Source organism: Protopterus annectens, chromosome 8.part0 (assembly GCF_019279795.1).
Source record: "Protopterus annectens isolate FY-2018-M chromosome 8.part0, PAN1.0, whole genome shotgun sequence".
Lineage (NCBI taxonomy): Eukaryota > Metazoa > Chordata > Ceratodontiformes > Protopteridae > Protopterus > Protopterus annectens.
Genome location: NC_056741.1, coordinates 1,974,461,716 through 1,974,488,050, shown reverse-complemented (window position 1 = coordinate 1,974,488,050; position 26,335 = coordinate 1,974,461,716). Strand labels below are relative to the sequence as shown.

Below are 26,335 nucleotides of genomic sequence, written 5' to 3'. Positions count from 1 at the left end.
AAGTTTTAATAGTATATTGCCTTACTGGTTTGGATTCTGTCCAAAATGTTAGTTTTTGCTGCAGGAGATCTCTCCAGACCATACAGTTATGTGACAGATTCACTGTACCAGAAGGTCAACAAAAGAATCTCTCAGTAAGCATACAGCCTCTTTCACTGTCCTTAGTATGTTGCAATCAGGATTACTTCGGAGGGTTTACTATCCTTACTCGGTTCCGTTTGGAGTTGCTCCTTGGAACATATTTTCATATGCTTAATGGTTCTTAATGTATAATGAATTAGTACTGTAGTTTTGACTAAGTTGAACTGAATTTTATATGAGGGACACTTTTGCAGCTTATCACTCATGCAGACTGTGACACAAAGCACAAGGTGCTTTGTTATTTAGTGCATATTTCTACTTTTCTATTCTTTAGTCTTTTCAAGATGTTAGCAAGAAAGTCCCAAGTGTTAACTATTGAAAGAGTCTTTTTAATCTCTACTGTTTTGTTACTGTCTTGTATACTGCACTTTATACTCTGTTACACACATCACTTTTCAAATGTGGCTTTCATTAGATCTTTAAGCAAGCTGCTCCCTACCGTGGATGGTGGGTGTCTCTCTTTTCATTGCTGGTAGATTGTCTCCCATGAGTTTAATTCTATTTTTTAATCCTCAAATCCTAATTCTACTGTGTGTATACTGCCAATATAACATGACGGAATAGTTCTGCTCAATATTTTTCATTTCTGTCCACCTGCTCCTTAGTTACATCCAGAGGTAAAATGAAAACTTGACTTGACCATGTATCTTTTTTATCTTCGTACATGGAGAGAGAGCTCATGTAGTATTTTGGAAGTTGTTACTTGGTCTGTTAAACATGTACCATTTTTCCTTTGTTTTGAGGACGTGAACCAGGACAGGTCATTTCTTCATTTGGTTCTTTTCATAGGACTGCAGAGGAGATTGGAGAAACATAGCTTGTCAGTAGAATACTTACAACATGGAATGTGACCAGAAAAATCTAGGCTTTACCTTCATGACCTTTGTAATCCATATACATTCTGTAATTAGCAGGGATTGTGGCTACCTTTGCAGTAATTCCTCATTATATAGTCTTTAGTGCTCTGTAATTCTCTATTGAATAAAACACATAAGTACTTAATGTTTTCTTTGCTGTATCTTATTGCAGGCATTCCTAAAGCAGTGGTCCACCTTGTATAATACACTGGAGCATTCCTTTATAAGAGCTTTTTTTAGCACCACATTAGAGTTCTCCATGCTCCTGAGGATGTCTGTTTTGGACCTAGGTTAGCATAAGTAACTTTCTTCCTATGAAATAGGCTGCGTATATAAGTTTTTTTAGCTGAGACACAGTTTGTATCTCCAGTTTCCTTAATTTTATTTTGACCATTTGCTATTGACATTTGATGACACTGTAGTGGCATATAAGCAGAGTAGTTCCAGGTCAGTCATGTTTAACAGTGAGGCATTATGGGTTTGGTTCAGTGCCATAGAAATGGACATTACCTTTTGCATATTACGCATTAATGGGTAGAGTCACTTAGCAAACTCCATTAAGAGCCTCAAACCTTAGTTTTTTTTCTCCATTCGTATAACCCCATCCCCCATCTCCACATACATACATACATACACACACACACACACACACACACACACACACACACACACACACACACACACACACACACATATACATAGGTGAATTTATTCACATTTTTATATAATACCAAGATTTTTATTTTTACAATCCTCCTTTCTAAGTCCTCTGAAAATGAGGAAGGTGTGTATATGCCACTTTCCATGCTATTTGGTGAGGTACCCTGGTTTCTTAACTTGTTTAGAAGATAGATTATGTAGAGCTTCTTCTCTTAGAATAGCACCTTTAGTTTTAATTCCAGAGGGGCATAGTCCCTGGTATATTATCTAACCTTCCTTTAACTGTGCACACATGATACGAGTCCCTGACTAGGGCTTACATCAAGGTTACATAGGAGTGTAGGAAGTCCTAATGGCTTCTCAGATGCTGTCTGTCTGCCTGAGTTGTTTAATGTGAAAAAAGTACAAGAGGTTTGCTGTTTCAGATTTTCTTTTGGATGTGCTTATCTTTCAGAAGTCCTGAGAGTCTGTCTGAACTTTTTGTCTTTGTGTTTTGTCACTCATTTGTCTCTAATACAAATAATAAGAAGGCTTGTGGTTTTGTTCAGATGCTTTAATATATACAAACACATCAGGATGGATAACAGCATCTCTAAATATGATTGAACTAACTAACAAACAGAGCTTACATACATAACTTGTTCACAGCTCAACAGCTAACTACAAAATGGCAGTCGGGCTCACAAGTGCTCAGTACTTATACTCTAGTGCAAGCCCTTGGATAGCTTCTTAAAGGTATATACACATGCATATTGATCTACAGCCTCCCTCTTAAAAAGATTCCCCTTCATGCAAAAGAATATCAGAGATAGGCATGCATTGCTATGTGCATTAGAAACAAAATATAGTGTTCATGTCCAAGTTGCTTCATATCTGCTACAGGGTTTAGAGATTCAACCATATGTCTTAACATAACATTTGGGACTAGATTTAGCAACAGGGACAGTCTGTGGTGCACAACTCATATCAAGAACTTCTGGATTCGTCATAGGAACAGGAGTGCCCTCTGGAACTTCCTCTGGAATTGGACCACCGGACAACTCACTCTGAAATAGTCTTTTTCACAGGCTATTTGCTGTGGTATAGGATCAGACACCAGTCTCAAATGTTTCCTATTCCGCCAAAAGGTTGCCCTTTCTGATTTTACAGTGTATGTTCTCAGCTCTCGACCAATATTCTTCACAACACCAATCCAGTAATAACCTTTAGACGTTTGCATCCTTACCACTTCTCCCTCTCGTAATTGATTGAGCGGTCTACTGGTCTTATAGTAGGGCTTCTAAGATGGCCATTTCCTCAACAGATTGTGTTTCACTGATCTGCTGTTCTTGACACTTGGAACCAACAATTGACTACTGAGTGGTAATGTGGTTCTGGTTTGTCTCGATAGAAGTCTCTGAGCAGGTGAAACAAGATGTTTATTACGAGGAATATTTCTGAGATTTAAGGGATTCAAGAAAACATCAGTATTATCTTGTTGTGACTTCTCAAGTAACTGTTTTGCACTTTGAACTGTGCATTTGCCAAACTATTTGACAGGGGATACTCTGAACTACCTGTGACATGAGTAATACCCCATTCTTCAGCAGATCTTTGAACTGTTGGCTTGTAAACTGCCTGCCGTTGTCAGAAATAATTTTGTGGGGGGGTCGTACATGGAAAGCCACACATCTGGTTCAGCTGAAGTGGTTCTTTTTGTTGATAAGGCTTAAAGTAGAAGAAAGTCCTCTCTCAATGTCTTGTGACATAGAAGGCCAAAATGCTATCTCGCTCGCCCTTCTTTTGGTAGACTCTTTTCCTGGGTGACCACAATGCAAGATAGTAATGTACTCTGGTTGCAAGGATTTTGGAACAATGACTTTCAGACCTTTCATTATGATACCATTGTCAGACAAAATCTCATCTCTGTATGGAAAATAAGGTTGCAAATCCTGAGGTAAACTAGATTGCTTTGACTGCCATCCTTGATTGATAAAGTGGGTGAGCCTTTTTAAAATTGGAGCTGTGGTTGTGTGATCTCTTGGCTCATTAAGACATGTGGAAGAAACATTTCTCACTTCTATGACTTTAAAATCATCAAGCATTTGAGAACCTTGATTGTCATTCTGTTCAGTGGTATTTCTGGGTGATCTGGATAATGTATCAGCAAGATAAAGTTTACCTTTCTTGTAGACAAGATTGAAGTGGTACATTTGTAATCTCAGCGTCATACTTTGCAGTCTGGCTGGAGCTGAATGCATTGGCTTACTTAGAATTGTGACTAATGGTTGGTGATATGTGTCGATCTGGATAGGTCTGCCATAAACATTGTGACACCCCTGCACTGGCCCAGTAGTCAAGAAGCCTCAATACTCACCACTGGCAACAGTGGGGCACATACACATTGGGAGGATGACAAGTACACACACAATAAAGTGCAATTTCTTTTAAGAGCACACAGAGATCACAGTCAGTCTTGGGGCTGGTTTCTCCCGATCCCCAATAAGACTCCCCACTGGGACAGCATTAGGATTAAGATCTCAGCTGAGGGGTCAGGCCAAGACCTTAGCACCCTCTCTCTCTAACCAGTGCATAGTGTCCGTGCTCAAGTAGCTGACACATACACATACACACACACACACACACACACACACACACACACACACACACACACACACACACACACACACACACACACACACTTTGAGATTTGATTTATATACAAACACACGCACACTCCTGGGGAAGGCTAGCACAGATTTACTAGCTATGCCCTCTTCTGCCCAGACTATAAGGTAGTTATCACTTCCACCAAACCCTCTTTATCATTTACTATAAAGCCCTGCAAAGGGTGGCCAATTCTACTGTGTAATGCTACCATTATCCAAATGGTAGTTTTTGACCAAGTGCCAGGCTATTAGGAGTGGCCTGCACAGTGTCACCAAATACATATGCAAGTACCCTAAGAGCTTAAATATGTCTTCCAAATATCAGCCACAAAGATGGGTTTAAATATATTCAGTAATAATAAAAGAATAAGAGAATACTCAGAAAATAAACATTTACTTCAGAGTTCAGAATCACAGGAAGTATTTTAAAACAACATTGCAGGACAGTCTCAAATAAATACAGAAAACATCTAAACTAACCTTTACAATATTCCTATCTATATCTAGGAGAGGTACTATGCCTTAAGTCTTACTTACAGACAACACACAGGCAGAAGTGCTGATGATGGATGTTTCCAGGTCAAAGACAAAATACAAAATGCAAAGTCTCTCTCTCTCAGAGAGTTCTTAAATGAATATCAAACATTACTGCTGGGTCAGCTTGGATGACATCACTCTGTCACCTGCCTTCAGTTTCTAGGCTATCAGAAACTAACATCTCTGTGTTAAAAATACATATCTCTCAGATGTACAGCTGCTCGAAAGTTATAAAGCAATACAACAGTTTACATTTTAAACCTAGTAAATACTTTTCTCCAAGACAATAGAAAGAAACTCCTAGCTTCTAGATATCTTGTCTCCTTGCTGCATTAACTAACTTATAGCACATCGTAAAGCACTTAATTTCAACTTATTTTCTTGATGTTTTGTAAGCTAATCTTCTATGTTCCAGCAGAGTATGCTGTGATTACATTCTTGAGGCTCAGTACATAACATACAGTTCTGTATAAATCATATCAATATTCACAAATGGCATAGAATTATTTACAAAATTCCAGATAGCTGAGCTGGCAGTGTCACAAACATAATCATGGAACTTTGAACAAAAACAGTTGCTAAAAGCTTTTTCTCAATCTGGGTATACTGCTGTTTATTTTGGGTAAAAGTTCTAGATGAATAGACAACAGGTTGATCCTCTTGTAGAATAACTGCACCAAGTCCAAATTTCGAAGCATCACAGGAAAGTGTCACAGGTTTGTGAACATCAAAGTATCTGAGCTTTGGTGGACTGGCAGTTCTCTCTTTTAAGACAGCAAATGCTCTTTGGTATTGCTCTGACCAACACCAAGATACATCTTTACATGTCAGCACTCTGAGTGGTGCTGATAGTTGGCTCAAGTCTGGAATGAACTTGCCTAGGTAGCTGACCATGCCAAGAAAACATTGCAGGGCTTAAATATTGTCTGCAGCTGGCATCTCGAGAATGGCTGTTTGTTTTGAAGGGTCTGGTCATAGGCCTGTACTCGTAAATAAATGACCAACATAAGGAACTTCTTGTAGCCTGAATTTGCATTTCCGTGCATTGAGCTTAAGATTCACTTGATGTGCCCTTTCTAGAACTTTTCTGAGATTTCTGTCATGTTCAGCTTAATCATGATGTCCTACCAATATGTCATCTACTATAATAGCACAAGGATACCCAGAAAAAGTTTGCTCCATTGCACGCTAAAAGACTTCACTTGCAGAATTTATCCCAAATGGCATTTTCAAAAATCGGTACCTGCTAAACGGAGTACTGAATGTGGTGAGCAATGAGGATTTCTTGACGAGCTGAATTTGCCAAAATGAACTCTGCATCCAAGACAGAAAATATAGTGGCATTTGGCATCAAGGCTGCAACTTCTTCAACTGTGCTCATTGGGTGATGAGGTCTTTTTAGTGCTTTGTTCAAATCTCATGGGTCAGTACATATTCTGATGTCATCTGAGCTTTTTTTACGAGTTACCACCATGGAAGATACCCATTCAGTTGGAGTTTTCACTGGACAAATTACACCTTGTCATACCATTTTGTCTAACTTGGCTTTAACTATGTCCTGCATGGCTATTTATGTGCTGGCCTGATAACTGGACTGACCTCTAGGTCTAACTTTATGGAGTATACAACTGGAAGTTTGCCTAGTTTGTCTCGGAAAAGATCACCATAAGTAGAAACTGTGTGCTGGGCAAAATTAGAGTAGTGGTCTTTTAAGCTAACTTGGTGGACTTCCTTATTAAATGAAATCAGTCCCATTTTCAGAGAGTCTCTGAGCCCTAATCACATCGCCACAGTAGTCAGGGAATCCTTCTACGTGGCACACCTCATCACAAAAGGTTTCTCATCCAGGAAAAAAGAGGCCATTATTCCACTCTACTCATCACTCGTTAGACCCATTATAGAGTACAACACCCCTTTTGGTATGTACCTCACAAAACATCTACAACAACTGGAAAGGCCACAGAAATACCTCACAAAGAGGATTACTGGCCTCAAACAGATGCCCTACGCAGACTATCTCAAAAAACTCCAGCTTTACTCTATCGCATATCGCCTACTCAGAAGCAATCTCTGCCTAACATACAAAGCTATGTCAAACCCAGAGCTGTTGAACATGCTCCACTTAAAGAAATCCCAGTCCCTCCGAGCTACATGCTCTAGGGACCTAAACCTTGTCACTACAATAAACAGAACATGCTGGAGGGATAGATTCCTGTCCAAGAGACTTCCCATACTCTGGAACAAACTACCTATCTATATCAAACAAAGCTCCTCATTAATGCTCTTCAAGAAAAATCTTGATGATTGGATGGGAGATAGGAAATGCACCCCCGGGTATCACTTCTGTGGCTCTGCTTGACAGGAGCACAGGAAAATAATTTTCTTGGGTGGCAAAAGCCAGGGTACCATTTGGCTAGGCTTATATAGGCCTTAGGGCCAATAGTGTAGTACTTACCTATGAACCTAATAATGACTGAACGTGTCTCTTGACCACATAAAATGATAAGTCGTAGCTTCTTCCTGCAGAGTAACATGAAAGCATAACTAAGCCTTTGGTGTGAATTTCTTCACCTCCATAGGCAACAAGTTTTGCACACCTTGCCAGTTCAAGCCTTTCACCTTTACATACTCTAGCAAATGTTTCTGCAGACATAACATTGCACTTGGAGCCTGTATCAACTTTGAGCTCTGTGGGTTTGCCATTTATTTAAATAGTACAAAATACTTCATTCTTTGCCTTTAAATCTGTTGCATTGACCATTTCATAAAGCACTTATACACCATCAACATATAGAGTAGAGCTGCCACAGTCTAAATGATCAACTCGTTTCTTAAAATGTTCTCTTTTAATAAAAGAGTGCCCACATTCTTTTGACTTACAAAATCTTTTGAAATGATTCCATTTATTACATTTGTGGCATTGTTGACCAAAAGCTAAACTTTTTTTTCCCTTTTAGCTTTATGATTTCCGCTACAATTACGACAGTTGGCAATGCAACTGGGTGGCACCTGTTCACCCCCACCCTTATGCTTGTTTGCTGACTATTTTAAAAAATCACGGACTGAGCCGAAAAACTTTCTTGAAAACAGAAGAAACAAACAATCAAATGGAGAGTTAACTGCTGAGGAATCCACAAAGCACAAATGTGTTTAGCGCTTTCATTCACCTTTAATTGAAACGTGAACTTCATCAGAAAAAACGGGAGCTCTCCCCTGCTCCCGTTTTAAACACATTATATATATATATAAGTATATTGTATATAAGTATATTTTAAGATCTAATGGTTTTGAATAGTTGTAAAAAAGTTTAACGAATTATTTATATGGTGGCTATTTGTATAATAGGATTCATTGCATCATTTCCTGTAAATGTGTTTAAAACGGGAGCAGGGGAGAGCTCCCGTTTTTTTGATGAAGTTCACGTTTTAATTAAAGGTGAATGAAAGCGCTAAACGCATTTGTGCTTTGTGGATTCCTCAGCAGTTAACTGTCCCATTTGATTGTTTGTTTCTTCTGTTTTCAAGATTGTTTGCTGACTACCCTTGTTCTTCACTGAGAGTGTGCGAAGTCTGGAATTTGCTAGAAAGTTTTGGGGTTTACCAGTAGGTGTGGCAGGGGCTGCCATGTACTTTGGTTTGTTTCTTTTAATAGTGTGCTGCATACGATCAACATGAGCTTTTATCACTGTGCCTTCTAGAGCTGCTCTCATTTGTAAGCATATTTGTGTGTTTTTCTGTAAGCTTGTGTATCTGACGAAGCTCAACGGCCTTATTCAAAGTTAAATCACTGTCATGAGGCAAAATCTTTCTCACACCATCATCTTTTGTACCACACACACAAGTTTGTCCTTTATCAGCTTATCCCTTAAGTCACCAAATCTGCACGTTTTAGCTTTATTTCTCAGGTCAGTTATATATGCTGCAAAAGTTTTACCAAGCCTCTGATCCCTTTTGCAAAATAAGTGCCTTTCCATTGTAACGTTTGTCTAGGGGTTACACATTTCTCTAAATTTATGTTTTAAACATGCTGGGTCCTCACTTTGACTCAGCCTGTACAATAATATGATGTTTTTTCCTCTCTCCAGTATAAATAGCAGGTGCATACACAAATTAGCATTCCCTTTCAATAGCTTCTGATCCAGCTAAATTAAATAGAATACATGCCTTTATATGGTCATCTTTATAAGAAAATGCAGCCTGTATGAAAATGTCATACTTTTGCTCAAACACTTTGCAGTTCTCAGCAATATTACTATCAAACACAAGTGCACTGGGTTTTCGAAATCCAATCGCCATACCCACAAAGTATACTGCAAACACTCTGAAAATATGGCCCTTGTATGAACAAACTATTCTGTGATCTTGTAACAATATCGATGTGCACAATAAACTCTTTGAAATACTTTGCTTTGCAAAATATGCTCTGTAATGGCTGTACTCTCCGAAATATGCCTTGTAATGGCTATACTTCGCAAAACAACTTTACTGTAAAACTGCACAAACATGCAAACACTTTATACACTTCTGATAACTCTGATATCTTTGCTTAATATGAAAATACATATGCTTTGCAAAAAATGTAGCAGTTTCCCTTTATTTTATTAATTGTATGCAATGTGGACTTTATTTCAAACATTTCCCGTAGTAATTCAAATATTTTTTTCAATATCGTACATATTTGTTTATGTAAACATTATTTAAAATGTTCTCTACGCCTCGTTTCATATGCAAAAAGAAATAGTGCTGAGCAAGATGTATACCTGAAATTCGTTTCTGACCTGTTTTACGAAGTATACATAGTTTTGGGATGGTCCACTGCTGTGTATTCCACCAGCATCTGGATAAGTGCCTTAAATCGTTTTCGCCAAGCCGTTTTAAATTTCATGCCCCTTTGCTCGGCAGCTTCTGATTTCAGACCTTTTTAGATATGCCGCTTCTGGTCCCATGTCCTTTAGACATGCCATTTCTGTCACTATGTCCTTTTAGAATGCCACTTCTGACAACATGTCACTCGTTCGTCTCTAACAGAAATAATAAGAAGGCTTGAGGTTTCGTTTAGATGCTTTAATATATATAAACACATCATAGGTTCATAGGTAGATACTAGGCTATTGGCCCTAGGGCCTATATAAGCCTAGCCAAAAAGGTACCCTGGTTTTTGCCACCCAAGAAAATTATTTTCCTGTGCCCCTGTCGAGCAGAGCCACAAAACTGATGAATTTCCTATCTCCCATCCAATCATCAAGATTTTTCTTGATTTTTCTTGTAGAGTGCTAATGAGGAGCTTTGTTTGATATAGATAGGTAGTTTGTTCCAGAGTATGGGAAGTCTCTGGGACAGGAATCTATCCCCCCAGCATGTTCTATTTATTGTTGTGACAAGGTTTAGGTCCCTAGAGCATGTAGCTCGCAGGGATTGGGATTTCTTTAAGTGGAGCATGTCCAACAGCTCTGGGTTTGACCTAGCTTTGTATGTTAGGCAGAGATCGTCTCTGAGTAGGCGATATGCGATGGAGTAAAGCTGGAGTTTTTGAGACGGTCTGCGTAGGGCATCTGTTTGAGGCCGGTAATCCTTTTTGTGAGGTATTTCTGCAGTCTTTCCAGTTGTTGTAGATGTCTTGTGAGATGCATACCGAAAGGTGCACTGTATTCTGTAAAGGGTCTAATAAGTGACAAGTAGAGGGGAACAATGACCTCTTTTTTTTCCTGGATGAGAAACCTTTTGTGATGAGGTGTGCCACATAGAAGGATTTCCTGACTACTGTGACAATGTGATTATCAAAGGAGAAACTACTGTCCACCTGTGTCCCAAGGTCTCATCACACTTTTGGTGTTAAGTAGACTACCACCTATGTGGTAGTTCATGGGTACAGCGTTTTTACCAAAAGGGATGACAATGCGCTTTTGGCATTGAGCTTGAGGCCATGGCTTTGACACCAGTCATTTGTCTCAGTGAGGCCCTTTTGTAGGATGTCCACATCATTAGGAGTTTCTATTATGGCTCCTAGTTTGCAGTCATCTGCAAACTTTGCTAGCCAAAGACCTTCTGTGTTAGCCTGTACTTCAGAGAAGTAGATACCAAACAGGAGAGGACCCAAGACTGAACCCTGTGGTACTCCACTTTTCACTGGTCTGAAGTCGGATTTGGAGTCTGCTACTTTCACAGTGGGGATTCTGTCAGTGAGCCAGTTGTCAACCCATCTTGTGACACAGGAATTTATACCTAGTTTATTGAGTTTATCTATAATTCCAGAGTGGGGGATGGTGTTGAAAGCCTTGGCGAGATCTAGATAGGCTGTGTGAGCCACCTTACCCTCATCTACGGCTTTGGTGACCGCTTCAAAGAAGTCTGTCAGGTTTAGGAGACATGATCTGCCTTTTACAAGCCCGGACTGGGTGGGGTCCAGAGTTTGGAGATTACCAATGTCATTGTTTATAAGTTCCATGATGATACGTTCCATAGCCTTGCGGATCAGGCTCGTCAGGCTAATGTTACGGTAGTTCCCAGTGTCTGTGGTGGCTCCCCCTTTGTTGAGTGGGATGATTGTTGCTGTGCGCCATTCAGTGGGCACAAAGCCTGAGGTAAGTTTATGACTGAACATGGCACTTAGGTGGGGTGCCAGTTCGGTCTGTAGTTCATGTAGAACGCAGCCTGGGATGCTGTCAGGTCCCATGAATGCTGTGGTCTTGGCTTTGGAGAGTGTGGTTTTTACCTGTGCGAATTAACAGAGCTTACATTTTTTACATGTTCTCATCTCAACAGCTAACTACAAAATGGCAGTTATTCTCGCAGGTGCTCAGTACTTGTACTCTAGTGCAAGCCCTTGGATAGCTTCTTAAAGGTATATACACATTCATATTGATCTACAGTTTAGTTAATAACTGTTTTGTAGATGCATGTTTATCATCTTGGCCTTCTATATATTCTAAGACAGATGCACAAAAGACTTGCACAGACTGCTTAAGCAGTAAGTCAAAGGAGTGGAGAATTATCTGACTTGAGCATTATTTATGCTTACATTTATTCTTACATTTGCAGGTTCCTTATTTATTCTCTCCCCCAATCCCTCTTCCTCTACCTTTCGTTTCACTCTAGTTACAACTTTACTTCTCCAGAAAGATGGCTCCCTATACTCTAACCATGCTTACACTTTCAGTTTTACTCTTAACCACCCTCTTCTCAGCCTACCTTCTTACCTCCTTTGAGAATCTGCACTATGTCCAGCTTATACACTCACACAAACAAACTACAACTTGCACATATACACCCCTAACTACACACTCCAATATTACTTCCACTCCTATCTACCTTCTACCGAAATACCACAGACTATCCCACATTAAACATGTCCTACCCACCGATAAAAAATTGAAACTTCAAACCTATCTAAAAAACAACTTAATAACAAAACCAAATAATCCCACCTTACAAGATGGAGACATCCACCCCAACCCTGGCCCTACCAACCCTACTTTTCAAATAACTAACCCTAAACTCAATAATTCCCTCCTAATAGGACATCTGAACATTCAAAGCATCAATAATAAAGTATCTCACCTTCATGCCCTCCTAGATATCCATTCCTTTGATATTCTCTGCCTCACTGAGACTTGGCTAAAACCTGATACTAAATACAATGAGATTACTCCCCAAGGCTATAATATAGTGAGACTTGACCGATCAAAACATAAAGGCGGTGGAGTAGCAATTCTTTTTAAGAATGAACTTAATATCTCCACCCTTCCAGCTTATCCAACCCAGGATAGCAAAGTAGAAGTCCTCATAACTAAATTCCAATTTAACACCAAGAAATCCCTTTACATTATCTGTATTTACTTACCAACGGGTAATAATATACCCACTTTAGAAGCCTTTCTCAGCTGGGTATCTACGACTTACCCCCAAGAAACAATAATCTTAGGTGATTTCAACATAGACTGGAAAAGTATCAATGCTGAAAATCCTGCCTCTCATATCAACCTCCATGGTTTCACCCAAACCATCACCTCAACAACAAGAATTAATAAACCTAATAAAAAAGAGAGTATCTTAGATTGGATACTCATAAACAAAGTTAAACAAACTTACAAAGTGGGAACCCTGCCAGATGTCAGTGATCACTCTTTGACTTATATTACAAGAGAAAAGAAAGACTTTCCTAACCTCCCCACCATTAGAATAATACGCTCTACCAAACATTTTAACATAGACTTATTTCAAACTGAACTCAGAGAATGCAACTGGAACCCCTTAAAATCCCTTCCTCTTGAAAATGCAGTAATATACTTTAATATAACTTTCTTATCCATTCTCAACAAACATGCTCCCAAACGTACCATCAGAATGAAGTCCAACATAGCCCCATGGCTCTCTAATGAAACTAAAAATCTAATTCTACTTAGAAACAAAGTCTGGGCCAAATGGAGATGTCATAGAAATAGCTCTGATCTTCTTCATTTCTGCCAGCTTAGAAATACTACTAAAAAAGCAATCATTACTGACAAAAAAAAACTACTACTGTAAACTTCAACAAACTCATCAAAATAATCCAAAAAAGTTCTGGTCTTGTATCAATAGACTGCTTTCCCCAGGTAACTCTAAAACTCCCACCCCTCTTGATGCTGATCCAGATACCCCCCACCTAACTGCAAATACCTTCAACTCTTTCTTCACTGACACTATACAATCTCTAGCTAGACAACTAAACTCTGATAACTCCAACCTTCCAATCAACCTAGCACACTCCTCCCATAACTTTAAACTACAACCCATCTCTACCTCTCTCATCTATAGACTTATTCATAAACTGAAGCCTTGTACCCCATCTGCTGACAAGCTTCCCTCTCTTTATCTCCAAAAAGCAGCCAAGGTAATCGCATACCCTGTATCTATACTTATAAATAGGACAATCCAAGAAGGAACCATCCTAGACATCTGGAAAGTCTCCCACATTATCCCTTTACATAAAGGTGGAACTCTATCGATTACTCTAACTATAGACCAATTGCTCTCCTATCACCCTTAGCAAAAATTATGGAGAAATGCATTCACCAACAACTTTTACAGTATCTCTCTCTCCACAACATAATAGCAAGCTGGCAGCATGGCTTTAGGCCTTATCATAGTACTACCACCGCCCTCCTATCCTTTACAGACACTGTCAATAGAAACCGCAACAACAACCTTCTCTCTTCTGCTCTCTTCATCGACCTCTCTAAAGCTTTCGACATGGTTAACCATTCCATCCTAATTAACATTCTTGAATCTCTCTCCTTTGATAACCTAGCCATTAATTGGTTCAGATCTTACCTCAGCAATAGGCAACAGGCAGTTCTCTGGGAAAATCAAATTTCTTCCTTGTTACCTGTCACCATCGGTGTCCCACAGGGCTCCATTCTTGGACCACTTCTTTTCTCTTTATTCATTAATGATCTCCATTTAGCAATTCCTCAAGCAACCTGCATTCAATATGCAGATGACTCCACCCTTATTTGCTCAGCAACCTCTCCAACTGAACTTTCTTCCCTTACTCAAAACATCTTCAACACAGTAGAAACGTGGTTTACCAGATGTTACCTCCTACTTAATGCCAAAAAAACTAAACTCCTTCTCTTTACTCCCACTACTAGGTCCTCCCCCTTAGACTTCACAATCTCTTCAAATAATGCCACTGTCATCTCACCTGATTCTACTACCAAACTGTTAGGAATAACCATTGACAATAATCTCTCTTTTGATCAACATACTAACAACACCATTAAAATAGTCAACAGAAAAATAGGATCCTTATATAGAATTAAGTCTTTCTTAACCACATCAGCTAGAGCCAAGATCGCTCATTCCCATCTAATCTCAACTCTTCTGTATGCTTCACCTGTTTTTACTAATCTTAAGAAAACTAACCTTAACAAACTTGCAACTTGCTACAATAATATTGCCCAATTCGCTACTGGAAATCCCTTTAGAACTCACCACTGTTCTAACCTGAAACAACTAGACTGGCTGGAATTTCAAAACCATCTGTTAATCCCCCAACTCACAATTGCCCACAAAATACTGTACCAACCCAATAATACCCCTATACTCTCTAAACTTTTAATCCTATATAATAATCTCAACTCCCTTCGCTCTTCTAGTAAACTCATTGCCAGCTTAACAAAGTCTAATAACACAGCTGGTGACTCTCTATTTACTAATACAGCAGGAAGGAGCTGGAATCTGCTACCTAGTGATATAACACTAACTACATCATTGCCACTCTTCAAACAAAAACTCAAAAATCACCTCCAAAGTCACTGGCTATGTCCTTGTAGTAAACCTGACTAATCAACACCTATACCCTGTTTTTCTCCTTTTCTACCTTCTTCCTAACATTTAATAATTAGTCGTGTAACTAAGACTATCAGTAAACCAAATTTTATTCAATATATTGCTTAAATCCCTCAAGTCTGATGTAAATTATTGTACTTCTCTCTTACTAGAGTGCATCTATTCACCTCTATAAGAAAGATTATGTTCTATGTTAACTTTCTGAACTGTCTTTGATCTCTGAAATGTTACACTGTATCATATGGTTTTTAATCCTTTTTTACCATGTAATGATATATTTTTATTTGTATACGTTTTTGTTTTGTTTTTTTTGTTTTTGTTTTTGTTTGTATTTGTGTGGAGCTTTTCTCCCTGGGCCTCTACTGAAAATGGATATGTATCCAGCTAGACTAGCCCGGTCAACAAATGTAAAATAAAAAAAAATAAATAAAAATTTAGAACATTCCATGCCTTCTTAGATCGTGGGATTAATTTTAGTGAAACTCGTTTTGTACTACCTACCTCAGCTGACTTAAAATATGTAGTCTGAAGATCATTTTTCTTGCTGCTGTCACCTTAACTGGCACAACTTACTTTGTCTGCAGGGCACCATTTGTAGGATTCCATGAAAACAAGATGCCCATTAAGAAAAGTGCATTTCTCTGTACAGCATTATGGAAGTTCACACAACAGTTTCCTTTTCTTTTTTCTTCAGCTGCCTCAAAGCTGAAAGGGAAAGGCTGTTGCATGATTTAATGTCCTTTATTTGTACTTGCACTATGAAATGATACTTAAATTTGATCGATGCCGTCATGCAGAGAAGGTAAATCTGTAAACAAAGCCCTCTTTTACTGGTGTAACTGATGTTTTTTGCCACTGTAAGCACTGGGGTATTTTCCAAACCTTTTGGCCTACTTAGCCATTCATATTACTGTTTTTGTCTTCCTGCAAAAGGGTCACCAGAGGAGCTTTCATTAGTTAAGTGTGTTACCTTGTCATTTTCTTCATCATCTACATTAAAGACACTTAACATGATGTAGTTAATTGTACCTGTAGATGGCCAACCTACAGAATTTACCAACTTCACACGGAAAATCCTGGTGTGCTCATCTCTGTAGTAGACAAGTGTGCTTTTGTTATAGTTCTGATATGGTAAGTGCTTTGTATATTTTCTTTTCTTGAGCAGTGCTTATACTTAATTTTGTAAACAAGTTAAGGCTTTCTTATTTATACTTAAGAGGTAGTATTGTGCAACTTTTTTTCCTCTTCTCATCTCATTTTCTTCTTATAGATACATTTGTGGTTAAAGAAGCTACAAAACCAGGCTTTGCAGCAGACATTCAGACTCCAAAACCAAACAAGATAAATGTAAGTAGTTCACTCCTTTTGTGTTTGCTTTTTCATATCAACATAATTTTAGTTGCAAACATTATACATCACAAACCATATTGACATAATTTTAGTTGCAAGCATTATACATCACTAGTCAATGTCAGACATTACATAGCTCATTCAAATCTTGCCTTCTTCTAAACCTCGTTCCTCCTCTGCAAGTGTTGTTCCCAAAATTCCTATTTTTTATGTAACTTGAGCCTACCCTTTTCTACATATCCCAATGCCAGTTATTTTATCTCTGTTACTATACTCACTACTTCTAGTAGAGTTGGTTTAGACTTTGGTTTCCATTTTCTAGTGTGTGCTTTTTTGGTAGCCATCATAATTAGCTTCAGCAAGGCCTTATTATGTCTAGGCAACTCTGATTCTGTATCCTAACTAAAAAAAATAATTTCCTTAGTTACACCAGTTTGCACACCCCATATCTCTAACAGAGTAGTCTGCAGGGAATCTTTAAAGTCTACCAGCTTATTACACTCCCAGAAAATATGTTCCCAATTAACTCTTTCTTCCCCATCACACCTCCAACATTTGCTGTCTACCTGAGGAAAATTTATTTGGAGTCTACCTGGTGTATTAAAAACACCTATGCAAATACTGGCAAGCAAAGATTTTAAATCTTATAGGTTTTGTTACATACTTGGGAGATAAACATATATCTCCCCATTGTTTATTTCTGAATTGCTTATCCAATCTCTTCTCAATCCTTTCTAAGCTCCTCTAATTGATTCTTATAGTTATCATGAAGTATTTTATATGCTGTACTACATATTCTTTTTTTACAGTAGGTTCTATTCTAGATTCTACTAAATCTCTACCAGTGTTGGTCTTTCACTTAGGATCCCCTTATTTCTTTCTGTTTGCCTATACTCTGATATCCATCCTTGTCAGGGAAGGTAATCTCTAGCCCACAGTCCAAGTAAATTCTTGACCTCTTCCCATTCTGCTACCTTTCCCTCTCTGATTATTTGTTCCCAATACCTTGGTTCTTTTGCCAGTTTTCTCCAATAAAGTCTAGCTCCCTCTAGCCTATTGTCTGTATCCCTAATTACAGTCATCCCTATCAGCAGAATCTCCTTTCTCCATTGCCTTGTTGGCTTAGTTTTAGAATACTTTCTGTTGCTTTATGACTACAGTATTCTGTGTGGTTATTATTATTCTGTGTGGTTATTATTATTCTCCTTAAGGATCTGCATCCAAAATCCCAGTATCTTCTTGTTTCTTGAGCTTTTCCCTGTTTCATCATCATCATCATCATCATCATCCATTTCCACTTTGAATTATAGGTTTCTGCTTCTGCTGTGTATAGGAGCCTTAACTGTGTAGCTCTGAAATACCTCTCAAATCAGGTAGTTCCAAACCTCCTGGTTCTGTTGGAAGAATCGGCTTATCCCACTTGATTCTTTCTGTTTTCCTCCCCCAGATAACATCCTACAGCTCTTTATTAATTGCTATCCACAACTTCTCCTCTGGTTGATAACAATATGCCTGACCTGTGTATAAAACTATAGGTACTAAATACATTTTAACTGCTTATATCTTGCTGTCCTTATCCATATAACAGAGCTTCCAATTTCTCGTTTTTTATATTATCTTTTGTTTAGTCTCTTCCCACATATCCTTGGCTGCCACACCAGAATTCTTTTTAAACCATACTCCTAAGTACTTCATTTTATCATGTCCCCATAAGTATGGATATTGCTAACCAATTTGTTGTGTGCATACATAACTTACAGCTTCATTAATTTTGTATCCCAAAAAGATTTGAAATGGTTTCAAAATGTTCCACAACACTTAAATGTCCTTTTCTGGTTTTGTCAGGTATAAAATAATGTCATCTACAAATTGAGCCAGCTTTTCTTGACTACCAAACCAATTGTATCCTTGAATTTCTGAGTCTCTTATTTCCATTCCCAGTGATTCTAAATATAATGCAAATAACAAAGAGGAAATTCCTCTGCTCAAACAGAGTCCAATCCCTCATATATCCTCCTAATCAACCTTGTAATTTTATCAGGGAATGCAAATGCTTTGATTGCCCTGCTCATAAACTCCTAGCTTACTCTGTTAAATGCTTTCTCTGCATCAAGACCCACCACCTTCTTCTTTCAGCTTTTCCTGTGAGGGGTCTCCAAAGCAGAACAATGTTCTGCAGAATGATTGGCAGTGGAGTTTTTATGGTGCCAAGTTGCCAGCCTGGCCTCCAGCCTTCCAATGAAAGCACACACATGCACACACTCCCACCTTGGGCCAATTTAGAGTGTCCAATCCACCTGGGGCATATATTTTCTTACATTCTGCTTCCCTCTGGATCATCAGTGTTCTGTTAATGTTGTCAAATGTTTGCCATTCCTCCACAAAACCACATTGATCCATATCAGTTTTGGCATCACTTTTGGCATTCTTTTAGCCATTATAGACATAAACACATTATAATCTTGGTTTAGGATTGAAATTAGTCTATATGAAGCTGGATCTGATGGCTCTTTGCCCTCTTTAGGTATTACAGCCACCACCACTTTCTTTCAGGACCTTTTATCAGTTTTTTCCTCCTAGCTTCCAAACTTCTACAGAAATACCATCTATTCCTAAAGACTTTCCCGTAGATTGGTTATACAACACCATTTTTATCTCATCTCCTCCTATCCTGTTAGTAATTGAGCCTCGTCTACCTCTAACCTTGGTATATTTAATTCTTCCATAAACATTTCATTTGTGCCTTTTCTTGATTTACATATTTCTCTACTTTATACAGACTTTCTTAGAATTTCTGAAATATTTCTAATACTTTTTATAGGATCTCTTGTTATCTTCCTTTGTTATAGGCTCCTTAAGCTTGCTGACAGCCCTTTTACTTTATGTTGCCCGAGTCATTGTGCTAAAAGTTTTTGTGCTCTAGAGATGTTATCAAACAGCAGTGGCTTAATAGCAATCTTTATAAACTCATGCTTATTATCGAGGTAATCCATTATTTTCTGTTTAACATTCTGCAGTTGCTCCTGTTCTTGTTCTGTGAGATTCCCCATATTTTGCAGTACTTCAACATTTGTCAGTCCCTCTAAATAATTCTTATTACTTCTTAACCATATCTCCCTTTCTTTTATGTATACCCTATTTTTAAAATCCACTTTAACTTTATCCTACTCCGTAGCTATATTTTTTTGGAGAAATTTTATATTTTCTGATAGTTTCTGAATAATTTGTGTTACCCATTCCTTAAATTCCTCTGTTTTCAACAGGTGGGAAAGTACCAGTGTCTCATTTTTATTTCATTACCCTGTGTTTTTATTTTAGTTATTATTGGCGCACGATCTGAAATAGTTATTGTGTGCATATCAAGACCTTCAATTAAATGCAGATGTTGCTGTGAAATATAAACTCTGTCTAGCCTATTCCAGCTTTTGTATATTGGGGAATAATATGTAAATTCACTGTGAACTCCTAGTACTGAATTCACATCTTCTGTGTCAAATATTTTCATAAATCTCTTCAAAAAATTACCCTCCTTTGTAATATTTTCCCTTCTGGGCCCCCCGATACATCTTTACTGTTGCAAAATAAAATTCCAGTCCCCACTTCAAGTAATATTCCTTGCTGAAAGCTGATTATTTCTCCCAGAATTTTCTTAAGCTCCATTTTAGCAGTTTTTGGTGGAATATAAATACATGTCCGTGTAATCCTCCTCCCTTGCAAGTAGCCCCTTATTACTGCAGATCTGCCATTATCGTTATCTTCTTCTATCACTATTGGAGCTCCTCTTGCAGTTAATATAAGTACTCTTCTTTTCCTTTGTCCCCAGTATTCTGCTGAATAACTGTCCTGAAAACATTTTTATCAAATGCACATGTTCAGTTCTTTCCAAGTGTGTCTCCTGTAGCATAGCTGTTTGCACTCTACGTTTTTTATATAGTTCACTACTCTTTTTTTATATTTATCTGTTAAACCATTGACAAATATATTACAGAAAGCATCATTGTATTTAAAAGCTATTACTCCCATCTTTTATGTATAACGGCTTTTTTGTTAAATGTCTATTTCCAGCTTTTGTGTTATATGTATACACTGTTTGGCAGGATGATCTTTTATACAGTTGTTTCTTGTCATATCTATTTGAGCCTATGTCACGTCATACAAACCTTTTTGTTTTATTGAAAGCCATCAAAAAAATAAACGCACACCCCAATACCCCCCTAAAACCTTTTAACTTAATAAACACACAAAACTATGTGCATCTTCAAGTATTGACGTTTTACGCTCCTAATGGGAACAAATGTTCCAGACTGACAGCCACACTCAAAGACTTGAGTTAACATAAAAGAAGGGTAATCTATGCTGAGATTCATGGTGCAGCCTATGTTTTAACTAAGTGATGTCTGGTTTTGCCTTATCTTTATAGCTCTCCAAACTGAGTAAACACTTGAATGCGTTCAGAGGACATTATGTCCTAGTCATTTCTTTTTATCAGATTGCCTTCTGGAGACATGAGGACCAGGTATAGAATTCTTACTAAGCATACATTTATTTGTTAGAAAAATAGCTGTATAATATTCATTTACTTGCTTTCCCGTAAAACTTGTTACTATATCAAGCTAGGGGCCTTAATCCAGTCATACCCCTATGCAAGAATGAGAAAAACGTACTGTTTTTTTCTTTTCTCGTGCTGTTTTAACCAGACTTGTGTATTTTTTTTACATTGCAGTATTGACATTTCTTAACACTGAAAAAGGAGAGAGAGAGAAGGGAGAAAGAAACCTGTTTACAGTAGCATCCCCATTACACTTACAAAATAACTGAGAAAATTGTACTTTATAGCATGCAAAGAAAATCATACAGTATAAAAATAGTACCATTAAGAAGAAATTTTGTTTTACGTACAGTTTACTTTCTCCCTCCTCTTGCCCTCTCCTAGGTATTTTTCTGAATGCTAATGACGTGAAGTAGGGCATGTGCTTTAGAGTCCCCTACAAGTTTAACAAAGTCCAAAAAGAGTCTAATATTTCCATATTGTCTTATTTTGTTCTTCTCCTTATCCCAAATCTTGTCTGTGCTTCATTTCTAACATACTCTCGATTATTCTAATTGACTCTTGTGCTTTTTTCATTCTTTCAAGCATTTGCCATCGAAACATTGGAAAAAGGTTTCACTGGTATAGTTTCTCAGTGGTCTTCTTCACCAGAAGAACAAGAAGCAGAATTTCCTTCTGTTTAACATCTCACTTTTTGTTGGTCAAACTTTTATATTTCCTCCTTAGCATGTACTTCATCAAAATTTTTTTTCCCACCAGGGAAGAATATTTCTTAGATAGAAGAGTATAGCAGTTTGAATCTTATGCCTGGATGCTTCTTGACATTCCCTGAATAGTGGAATATATTTACTCTTCTACCTAGTGTACAATGAATAATCATTCTCCACAAACACTCTGTTGTCTCCCACTTTTAGTACTTTATCTTTCTGTCATGGTTGTCAGAATCAACTCCTTCTGCTGGCAGGATTGCATCTTTACTATTAAAGGTATAGGTTGCTTTATCATAGTCAGGTTTGGAGCATACACATGATGTGCACTTTCAGTTAACATTCCCAGCTGTGGAATTCCAGTCCAGTTGCTTATTTGTGCTTTCATAAAATTAATGCAGTCTATTCCTTCCAGCTTCTCTGGTACAGCATAAAATCTCAGGTTTCTCCTAAGTGCTGTCCTCTAATTCTGTTATTTTTTGAAACATCTCTTCTTGAGCAGTTTCATATTCAGCCAGTCTTTTCTTCATTTCAGCATCTAATTTCTGCAGTTTTATCACCTCATCTGAATATCTGTTTAAAGCTTTCCATTTTTACAACCTTTTGTTGTTTGAGTTGATGTACTCCATTAGTGTTTTGCTTATTTTAATCAGGTCTGTGTGCAGTTGTTGTATACTTTCCTCTACATTACTGAAAGTCATGTCTGAAGCTTGCACTGCTTTATGTGGAACAGCGGCAATACTTTTCCCAGTCAGTGCTTATTCCTCACCTTTTGTAGCTGATTTTTTTCAGATCATCTATATTTCTTTTTTCTTGGCATCCAGGCAGTGCACTTACTAGCCAGTTACTGAATTTTACACAGAAATATAACTCTACTGGCTTTCTCTGCTAAGTTTGAGAGAGCTAGAATTAAGCAGGTTCTCAATGTGCATCCATATTTTAAGTTCCCTGCAGGACAGTAGTCTTAAAATAATAGCCAACATCAGTTCATGGCCAGAAGGAACTAGAAATCAAACTTGACTTGTGATGGGTTTACAACAGATCTTAATGTGGTCTGTGAGGGCTTTAACAAGGCTTTTAATGTGTTTTATAAGCAGCGAATACAAAAGCTGCAGAGATTAGAGATGGGAATTAGATTGAGGAACTGGATTTATCACTTGGTTAGTTGGTAAGGGGCAGAGGACTCCAGGTTGATGAATAATCTCAAGAATAGTAAACTGTTGGAATAACACTTGGATTAGTTGTTGGTCTTGTACTCTTCAGTATGTTTGATTCAGCTATATGTGACTGGACAGACCTTAAGAGTCATCTTTTTCATGGATGACATAAAGATGCAGCAGTGGAGAATAAAGGAGAGTCTAAGGAAGAACAGCTAACAGAAAATAGTTACTGAAATTTTCTGTAGACAAATACAGAGTTCTGCACATGGGCCACAACAGTGCTACTGTGGAAGTGAAACTGATGACAGATAAGAAAAAATGTATGCAGTTGTATTACTCTCACATAGAATGAGCCAGCAGAGGCAGTGTGATAGGGTTGTGGTTGCAGAGAACAGAATGCTCTACTTTCTCCTTTTGTGAGGAGGCAGAGTTAAGAAATAAATTAATGTTTGTTGTGTTAGTTAATGTTAAGTGATAAGTGAGTTGAGGACCTGACCTACTCTGAACTAAGCCAAGGACCATGCTAACAGTGGGAGGTGTTTGTGTGCCCCCTGTTGGCCAGTGTATGCCCATCAAAAAGTTCAGTAGTCTTGGGTCAATAAGCTACTGGCTGACCAGTATCTAGTTGCCCAAGTTGGTTTACCTGGGATAGCTCTGAGTGCAAGCTGACATAAAACCAATCAACCTGCCAAGCATGAACTTACTACACTTAACATATGTTCACTGACGGGAAGTGAATGAAATGATGGTAAGGAGGAGACTGGACACCCCGTTTATACAAGAGACAAGATGGGAGGACAGTGCAACAAAGCCACTTGGCTTGGGATCCAGAGTCTTCCACTCGAGTGAGGACAGACTAAAAATGGTGTGGAAATTTTGGTGAGGGAAATGATTCAGAAAACAGAGAGGCATGTTATCAGCATTAGTGACAGGCTCATGGCAGTCAGACTCCAGTGTAAGAGTAGGTATGGTATTGATAATCTCTGCCTGTGCTGCACAGCAGGGGTGTTATGGCGAGGACAAAAGTGCATTCAGGCAGCAGTTGCAGGACTTACTAGATAAATCAGGACAACATGAGTTGTTACAGATAGTAGGGGACCTGAAAGCACATATTGAGACAGAGATGGAATAGGATATGAGGACTACTTTGGTCCACATGGGTGGGGTAACACAACTAAAGGAGAGTCCATTCTAGACTTTTTTGGTAAATGGCTTGATGATGGCCTTCACATGGTTCAGCAAGAGATACAGTCACAAGATGACATGCAGGAGTGGCCGTAATGCAACTTAGGTAGACGTTATCCTATTAAGGAAATGGCATTGGGTACAGTAAGCTGTTTCAAAGTAATCTCCAGTGAAACAAGCAACAGCATAAACCACTGGTTGCCACATCCAGCTGCAAGTATAGTCAGAGGAGGCTTTAAGTCAACAGAAACAAGGCTGAAGACCTGGTAGTTGACGGGAGAAAAATCACAAGTTCAAGGGAATACTCTGGGCTGTAGCATCTCAGAAAGCAGAGGGAATAGGTGTAGTTTAAGAATAATGGCATTTCCTTAAAAGAATGTGTGTGAGGAGTATAGAACAAATGTGTAGCCAATCAAGGTATGGAAATAAGGTACATAAGGGAAGTTGGTGGTGGAATGCAGAAGTCCAGGAGGTCATTAAAGAAAGAAGGTGTGCAGGAAAAAGTGGGATGTAGAAAAGGACAGAGCAGGGTGAGAAAGAATACTGGCTGGCTAACGAAGAGAGCAGTTGTCATTTGCAATAGCAAAGAATAAGGTATCAGAAGCACTCTACCAGCAGATGGCACAAACTCTTATCAGGCTGCAAGGCAAAGACAGAAATATAAAGAAAATAGTCATCAGAGACTCATCATATAGGATGCCAGCAACAACCTGCTTGCTGGACCACAGGATCTCAAAGGAAAATGGAAGGATTACTTTTAGCAGCTTCTGAATGAAGAAATGAACCACCTCAGAACACAACACCTGCAACACATAGACCTCACACTCAGAGTGTCAAACAACCACAGCCCTTAAGGCCAAACACAATGCCAGACACACTAGTCATTGGTGACTCCATAGTCAGACACACTGACGTCCCGCTCACCAGACTGAGTAAGGAGAGAGTTACAGTAAGCTGCCTGTCGGGCGCTAGAATCCGCCACATAACACAAGCACTCAGGTCTCTCAACAGCAGGTACAAATACGACTCAGTCATTGTCCACGCTGGTGTAAACGACCTGAGACGTACCTCCTTGGACTACATGAAAAGAGACATTGAGGAGCTCTCTGATTATGTAGCCCAGGCAGGTATGACCCTGACCTTGAGCAGTATCCTACCTTCACCAAGAATGATGCCACAATACAGAGATAAGATGATCAGCTTTAACAATTGGCTTAAACTCTGGTGTCATTCAAAGGGGATCCAATGTCTGTCTGCCTGGGATGACATGCTGGACAAGCCACGCTGCTTCGTAAGGGACGGCTTGCACCTGTCACCCCTGGGATTCCGGATATTGGCAAAGGCTCTTGCTACCCCCATAGTGCCTTTTTTAGGCAAGGCTCAAATTCTAAACCTACCACCCTAGAACACAAAAAAGGAAAAAAACTAAGGGTAATGCTGCTCAATGCCAGAAGTCTAAATCTCAAAATGCACGCACTCGAGGCCCTTCTCAGTATGGAGAACATCGATGTCTGTGCTGTGACAGAAACCTGGTTCAAGGCTCCTGAGAGCACCCCAGCACTAACAGGTTTTACCTCGTACCATGCATTCCGGCCCCAAAATCTGGACAGTACCAAGAAAGGAGGGGGGGGGTATCCATATTCATCAAGGACACCCACACCTCAAGACTGGTGGCAACGCACGATGCATCGGAGACCATCCAGGTGCAATTAACCATAGGCAAGACTGCTCTGCAAATTGTAGCATGTTACAGGCCACCCTCACAAACTCAGGAACCTCACATGGCTTTCCTGAAAACACTGGAGGGGATAAATGTTTCTCCAAACACCATCATACTAGGTGACTTCAATTACCCTAATATAGACTGGGAACACTACTCAAGCCCAAACACCCTAGCCCAAAAGTTCCTGGAATTCATAAACTCAAATGCCATGGAACAACTAGTCACCATCCCCACAAGAGGAGAAAACATACTTGATCTCATCATCACGAACATGGGAGCACAATGTTCAACACCGGAAGTATACCCCTCACTGGTGAGATCAGATCACAAACTAATCTTGCTGGAGGTTCTCATCCCACCCCCACCTGAAATAAAAAAGACCACAGTAAAAACTTCACAAACGCCGACTTCACACTTCTAAAGACTAGTGTGGTCTCCTTTAAGGCCCCCGAGCCAGCGGAAAACAGTACTCAAGCCGCTGAATCACTTA

The 26,335-nt window shown here is 38.8% G+C and overlaps 1 protein-coding gene across 2 annotated transcripts in view; it reads left to right on the top strand.

The window, feature by feature from the left end:
• The window catches only part of KATNB1 (katanin regulatory subunit B1), a 1,167,103-nt gene that overhangs the window by 805,417 nt on the left and 335,351 nt on the right, over positions 1 to 26,335 (top strand). For both annotated transcript variants that reach the window (XM_044081511.1, XM_044081512.1), the window contains one exon: positions 16,442 to 16,518. In XM_044081511.1, coding sequence (XP_043937446.1) covers positions 16,442 to 16,518 — 77 coding nt within the window. The remainder of the gene's footprint in view (positions 1 to 16,441; positions 16,519 to 26,335) is intronic.